Source organism: Sarcophilus harrisii, chromosome 3 (assembly GCF_902635505.1).
Source record: "Sarcophilus harrisii chromosome 3, mSarHar1.11, whole genome shotgun sequence".
Classification (NCBI taxonomy): domain Eukaryota; kingdom Metazoa; phylum Chordata; class Mammalia; order Dasyuromorphia; family Dasyuridae; genus Sarcophilus; species Sarcophilus harrisii.
Window position 1 is genome coordinate 413,290,474 of NC_045428.1, and position 7,815 is coordinate 413,298,288.

Sequence of the window (7,815 nt, forward strand, 5' to 3'; positions counted from 1 at the left end):
CCAGGAAACCTTTATGGCATTTGAGTTTGACTATAAAGGATAAGTAGAAATTCAACAGGCAAAAAAGAAGAAATAACATTCCAGTCAATGAAATGTGACTGGATTATGAGGAAAGGCACAAATATGGGAATATCAAGGGAAGAATTATAGGAGTTACCTGGACCAGAAGAGACATAGAAGGTTCTAATAGAGCGCCAGGATAAAAGTGCCAGATTGTCGAGGACCTTAAACATAGAACAATAGAATTTGAATTTACTCATGAACAATTGGGAGCCATTGAATAATTCTGAGTAGAAGTATGATTTGACCAAACCTTTGATTTCAGAATGAATTACTGATTTCATTCTCATGAATTTTTGACAAGCATAATTTTTTTTCTCCCTCTTCTTTCTCCACATATCTGAAGAACAATAAAAAAGAAAAAGAGAAAACCTTCACAATAAATGTACATACTCAAGGAGCAAAATTTTGACTTGGCCATGTCCAAAAAGGAATCCTTTATTCTATACTTTGTTACTCTTGTAATTGTACAAGTTAAGATTCTTTTAGGATTTCATTATTTTGTTTGAGGTAATTTAAGAGGTGATAAAAATGTGATACTTTTAATTCCTAAATATTTTTCAGTCAATGTAATAAATAATTTCAATAATAGTGCCTGATCCTCTGACTGCTAATTTAGGTGGTTTTCTATGGACACAATGTGTTAGAGCTTGCAGCTACTGAGCTGATAATATTCTTTCTTTTTCAGAATTCAACAGTGATGGCAAGGGCAGAATATTTCAAAAATGTCGACTATCTTCTCATCCATGGAACAGCAGATGGTGAGGTTTTAAGAAAGACTCTTACACATAAAAATACTGAGCCAGCATCACTTTGTTTGAGCAACATTAAGCATCCTCCTATGCCTGTGCTCAGGGTCAGTACAGAGGTGTCGAGGACATTTCCATATAGAAGTTCGCTTACTCACTGCTGACAGTGTCATCTCTATGACTAGATAATTGTTGGTGTTCATTTCCAGTCAGTATATTGTCACTCCATGCTTTCTGATATTTACCAGGTTTTAATAGCACTTAAATATCTCTCTTGCAGATAATGTACACTTTCAGAACTCAGCACAGATTGCTAAAGCTCTGGTGAACGCACAAGTGGATTTCCAAGCAATGGTACATAATTCCTTTTTATTTGTTCTCAGGACTGTGCACCCCAGGCAAAAATCAGAACATTTGGTGAAACTTGGTAGAAAAAGGACTGGATTGTGGGTTGGGAGATCAGGTTCCAGTCTCCATTTTGTTATTCAGTTTTCAACAAATAATTTGAAGGATTTGATCAAGTCACTTCTATTGGGACTTCAGTTTCCTGATCTGTAAAAAAGAGGAGTCCAGATAATATTATTTCTAAGACCTATTTCAGCACCAATGTGCTAAGTTTCTACTATTTTTGTATGATATTTTTAGGTTTGATCCCTATCTCAGAGTAGCAATGACTCAAAGATGATCATATGATTGGTTAATTTAGAAACAAACTCCATATCTTCTAACATCTAGTACTATACCCTTTTAATCTTACTATGCTATTAATGCAACATTTTTAATCCCTTTTCTCAATAAGCATACAGTCTTACTAGAGAACCAAATGCTATGCTTACAAAAATATTGGAAAATATAGGTTACCCTTTGATTTGGTACAGATAAGAAGTGTGGTCTGTACTGAGAGGAAGGAATACACAGGAAGAAGGCTTAATGGAACATCCCAGGACAATTTTTCCATGCTTTGAGAACTAATTTGTTCCTGGTTCACTTGGAACCATTATACATCATTCATTTCATCATGTTTTATACTTACCAGTGTTCATAGTGTTGTTATCTTGGTTACATAACTTGACCCTTACAATGATCACATTAGTTAGGTAAGGCAGAAATTATTATCACCATTTTACAGATGAGAAAGCTACAAGCTGAAATAGGTTAAATGGATCTATCCTGTGATCTTCTGACCCCTACTTCGTTGTCTAGCCATAAACCAAATCTAGCTATAGAGAGACACACAAAAATCATCTTTTTATTGGATTACACTGTAAATTTAAGATAGAATATAAGAAAAACAATAGAAATAAGACCTAAGATTATATACTTTATTATAGCCTACAGAAACATATAAATTTTTTTTCATCCTAAATAAAACAGATGGTGTAGTTGTGCAAGGAACATTCCCAATTGTGCTGGGAGAGGGGAGGGCCATCCTGCAGAGATTCTAGTTCAGATCCCCAGCGGGGATGGTTGGGCCTCCAAAAAAGGTGTGGTAGGATCCTCAGAGTGGTATCCTGGGTTCAAAGTAACAAAAAGGGATGTGCCATGTGGCTCAGGTCAGTAAAGTACAAAATGTGGAAGGATGTTTTCAACTGTTGTGGGGAGGAAGCTTGTATCATTTGGAAACCTGCCCCCAAGAGATTTCAGTATCCTATACAAAATATTTCCAAGAAAGTGGAAAAAACACTGCCCTTAAACCAACTTTGCAATTCAGGATGTGAAAACAATGCAAGAAATAATCAAGACAAGACAGCTAGATGGTGCAATGGATAGAGTGTTGGCCCTGAAGTCAAGAGGACCTGAATTCAAATTTGGTCTCAGACACTTAACACTCCTAGCTGTGTGACCCTGGGGAAGTCCCTTAGCCGTAATCACCTCATCAAGAAAGAAAGAAAGAAAGAAAGAAAGAAAGAAAGAAAGAAAGAAAGAAAGAAAGAAAGATGGGAGGGAGGGAGGGAAGGAGAGAGGGAAGGAGGAAGGAAGGGAGGAGGGAGAGAGAGAGGAAAGGAAGGAAAGGAAGGAAAGGAAGGAAGGAAGGAAGGAAGGAAGGAAGGAAGGAAGGGAAGGAAGGAAGGAAGGAAGGAAGGAAGGAAGGAAGGAAGGAAGTTACCATAACAGTTTCTAGGTGCTGAAGTAGTATGTGTATAAACTTTTTGCACCTTCTAAGTTTTGGAGTAGTGGGACAAAGCCACAGTGATCTCATTCTTGTTATGGATCTGTAACATATGCATAGCACAGATTTCAAAAAAAACTGGTTCTCTTTATTCATCGAAATATATGGATATAATAAATTGGATATAATATAATTTCATCTACATTAAAGTTTAAAATTATCAAGTTCCCTCATGACAATTTCTTTAAGTATCATGAATTTCTAGGATGATTGTCATATATATTCAATTTACATTTCCTTCAACTAGGAAAAATCTAATATAGGTTCAAAATAGCAAAATAGTTATTAAAGAATATGAAAATCATTTATTAAGTTTTAAAAGAGCTACTGAAAAATTCCCAAGCCTAAATGGCTTACTTATAAATAATTTGTTAATATTTTCTTTTGTTTTAGGAAAGCACTTGGAAAAACTAAAGAGCTACATACATATGAGATATCATTAGTTTTATTATTGTTATGAAAGTACAGTCAAAATGTTACAAAAATAGTAAAAATGCTTCTATTTACCAAGAGAAAAAAGAATTCATAGCTCATTTTTTTTCCTGGAATAAATGAATTTCTTTCCTTTCTATTTCAGTGGTATTCGGACCAGAACCATGGCTTGTCAGGCCTGTCAACTAATCATCTCTATATTCATATGACCCACTTCCTAAAGCAGTGTTTTTCTTTGTCAGACTAATAGATGGAAGGGAGAGTGGAAGGAAGAAGAAAATTCATGACCATGTCTTCAAAATCTTAATGTAAACTTCTTAACCCCTTTGCCTGTTTCTATGAGAATGTCAAGGGTATGTTCTTGTAGCCACTTCAACGAATTGTATTCTAAAGAACGGTTACTGATTAGGGGCCTGACATGGTTAAATTAAATTGTGTTTACATATATAGTTTAATACTGAATGAGAGAATGGAGTCCCAAGTTTTACTTCAGATTGATGAAGGATTTTGATAACCTGTTTTTTTTTTTTAGGTCTTAATACATGTTCTCTAAAAGAATAAATAAATGTTTGTTGAATTGAATTCAAAATAAAATGCTATTCCTGTGTCAAATTCCATTACATTTTAGTCCCAGATTCTGTGTCAGAAAAAAGTACTTGATTGGAGAGAAAAATAAAATCAAGTTGTCTGCAAGAAGATAGAAAAACTGGAATAATTGGCCTAGGTGTCTCATTAAAGCTCTAAACATCAGGAAAAGCATTAATAGCCATAAAAGTACTATTGAAGAAAAGTTTGTTGTTGTTTGTGTCTGGACCTTGTTTTTTGGCGTGGAGAGTTCCTTAGTATGGTACCTCCCTGCAATGATGCAGATTGCCAACTTTCTGTAATTCATAATGTTGTTGAATTGCTAGTGCACTAAGTATAACTTGCCACATAATCCCACAGTTAACTGACGGAGGCATGACTTGAATCTTTTTCCTGACTCCTAGGTCAGACCTCTATTCATCATGAAATGGGCCCAAATTTAAGGATGGATTCAGCAAGGAATCCTGAAATTTAAATTACCTTTAGTACCTGATATTTTTTTCTTAAGAAAATATAATTCCCACAAAACGGATTTCCCTTAGCAATATAATTAATGACAATGTAACAGCCAAAAGAGTTCTTAGATTTTCAAAAGATATATGTGTATATATGTTTGTATATGTGTATATGTGTGTACGTGTATATATATACACGTATATATACATATATATACACACACACATATACATATATATATATATATATATATATATATATATCCATACATTATCTTATTTGATCCTTACCATAGCAATGGGAGATAGGTTCTGTCATTATTATCTCCATTTCATTGATGAGGAAACTGATGAGGCAGATGTTATATAGCTAGTTTCTGACTAAGCTAACTCTGCAATATTATTTATCTATGATATATATATATATATCCACCCAGATGCCCTCCCCCAAATATTAGTTATTTATAATATATTTGATGATCATCAAAATTATCAGGTAAGAATTATATCTGAATTTTATATTTAGGCTGGCTTAAGAAATAATTCTGATTTGTCAGAGCAGCTCCTCTCATTCATCGCCATGTTTAGCATTATTACTATGACAATCCCTAGATTTGGATTTCCAAATCCAAGAAAATAGTGATTGAAACCCAGGAATAGAAAAATGTCATTGGACTATGTGATAGTGCTGAGAGTTTTAAGTTCTGTAGTCTGGAGTAAATTTTTAAAATGAATGTAATGAACATGATCCCTATTTCCAATAGTCGACACCATCAATTGGGAACATATGGGCTGTCTGATTCTCAAGGAACAAAAAGATTTATTCAAGACTAGGTAACTTCCCAGAAAACACAAGGCCACCCCTCTGAGGACTTAGCATTGACACTGTTCCCTTGGTCACAGATTTGGCCTACATGTTTTACTGTAATCAGCTGAATTTTTCCTTTTAGGGTTCAGAAGGCAAGGACAATACTCATTCACAGAAGCAAGGGGAAGATCTATTTGTCTCCTTGCTCATGAAATGCTGTATGCCAGAATAGACCAAATGGCTGAAATCTGGTCTATCCCACAAACCCACACCTACACCCACACATATGGAGCAGCTTCAACGAAAGCAGCTTCTACCTATAAATAAGAGCTCTCGTGAAGTCAGGAAGTTGTACAGGTCATTTCAAAGAGGCAAACATGAATAGATTTCCCTTTTAATTCCGAATATGGTTCACATTTAGATAGATTCACATGGAAAGTATAATGATTGTAGAATCAGAGGACCTGAGCTGAAATCCCATCCCTGATGCTCTAGATTGATGAGCCTATAAGGTCTAGAAAATACAGAGGAGATACTATCTCCTATATAAATTAGCCCAGAAAGGCCAATGTAGATTCTTTAAAGCAGTATTACAAACCTATCCATCCCTTGAACAGGAGCTGTAGTGATCAGAAATAGGATTAAATAACAGATTTTCTAGGGGTATTAACTAAAATTTATCTACCATATAATCTTACAAGAAAGACTGCATTAATTTTCCCCTCATAACAGAAACCATCTGAGAGAGTTCATCACCTTTGATGCAGCCAAATGCAAGGAGAATAGAATCAGAGTTTCCCTGGAAAATTCCAAGAAATCTAGAGACAAAGTGAATGTTTTGGTGCATCAGAGATGACAAACACCCAGAGATGACCCCAATAAGCCAATTCAATCTTCTCTACACCCAAAATGAAAAACAACCAAACAACCTATTGAATTCAGTCAATTTGTTTCCTCTCTGAAAAATCAATTTATTTTCTCACCCTAAGAAAACCACAAGTTAGTATCTAAAAAATATATAACAGCCATAATATTTTGATTGCTACAAATATATAATAAATCTTCATTTATTATGTTATGTTTTTAAAAACACCCCAAAATACCTAATGGCTAAGGAATAAAGCACAAGATGTACTAATGATGAGTTCTCAGATTTGAGAAAAATATGCCCTTTGAGGAAAAAAATGATTGTTTTATACTAATATGCATAACTGAGATTCAGTAAATTGGCTAACAAATTTAGCAAGGGACTTTAGTGTAGTTAGCTTTATTGGATTCTCCTTCTGGGTTGGAATCCACAGCTAAAGTGCAAACAAACTGGAACAATATCAAAGGAAAAAAAAGCATGCCAAATGATAATAAGGGAGGGTTAAAAAGTTCACACATTTTCTATTTTCAGGAAAGATAGATATGCAAGTTAAGTGATAAGAATAATTCTCCAGCATTACATTTTCCTTCAGGTTTTTTTTTTTTTTTTTGGGGGGGGGGGAGGAGCAGAGTTCAGAGATCCAATTAGTACTTTAAAAATATCACCCTTTGTAAATAATACAAATTTTGTCCATTCATTCAATAATACTTTTTACACCTCTTCTATGGACAACAGATTGGGATAGAGTGATATATGGGGGGAAAGGGATCTGTCCTTTTGTGAGAAAGTTAAGTGAGAAAGGTAAGTCATCTTGCCAGATAACCTGCAGTCCAAAGAAGGACACTGAAAGGCATGTATATACTGAATGAGATAGGGAGAAAAAGATCCTACTACCCCCAGAGTCCCACAGTAGCGCTCTCTCTTGAGTTATGAGAAAGATTTCAGGTGTCAACACTGCTGTGTTGTGACACTACAGAGGATTGCATAGGGCCTTTGATCCAGTATTTTAAAATACTGAATGAGAAGGAAAGGACTGGCACAGAGAGGCAGTAACATAGGGAGGGAAGCCCCTTTTGGGGCTTTTTGAATAGGAAACTTTTCAAACATGAGGGCTCAGGTTAATTATGGCTATAAAAGGATTACAAAATGTAAACCCTATGATATGTAATATCTCTCCCTCCCCCTCCCACCCTTCTAGTCTATTTCATTAAAGGAAATGTGTGAGTAACGAATCTGATTTTCCCAACATTTGAGCATTTTTCAGAGACTGACAGATCTTTATGCAAATGTTGTTGCCAAGCTGTTTGTAATGGTTAAATTATACTTTGACAGGAACTCTTTAAAATATATTAAACTCAGCTAAGGTTTTTTTGGAAATGTTGCCAATTAAGTGACTTTAATGAGCTTCTTGATGGTAATGTAATTAAAATTCAGATGTTCTAATTGTAAAAAAAAATTACAGTTCTGGGAAAGTTAACAGTAAAATAAGCAAATGTAAAATGAATTAGGGCTAATTAAAATGGTGATTATGTGGCCTTCTGAGAGGATTCAAAGAAGAACAATACTTTCAATTAGGTTGTAATTTTGCAAGTGAGGAGAGGCTCTTAATTTTACCGAGTAAAAGATGAGAAGCTTTAGTCAGATATCTTGAGTATGGCCAATAAAACTCGGGAAAAGTGCAGCTGAGT

At 34.9% G+C, this 7,815-nt stretch overlaps 1 protein-coding gene across 2 annotated transcripts in view; it reads left to right on the forward strand.

Annotated features, from left to right (window-relative positions):
* Positions 1–4,021, forward strand: part of FAP (fibroblast activation protein alpha) — a 96,027-nt gene extending 92,006 nt beyond the window's left edge. Inside the window, exons 23-25 of one of the 2 annotated variants that reach the window (XM_031960576.1) lie at positions 749–821; positions 1,090–1,163; positions 3,557–4,021. In XM_031960576.1, the coding sequence (XP_031816436.1) occupies positions 749–821; positions 1,090–1,163; positions 3,557–3,658 (249 nt within the window). In that variant the 3' untranslated portion in view covers positions 3,659–4,021. The remainder of the gene's footprint in view (positions 1–748; positions 822–1,089; positions 1,164–3,556) is intronic. The other variant, XM_031960575.1, reaches the window with a different exon arrangement.
* Positions 4,022–7,815: the final 3,794 nt, after the last annotated feature.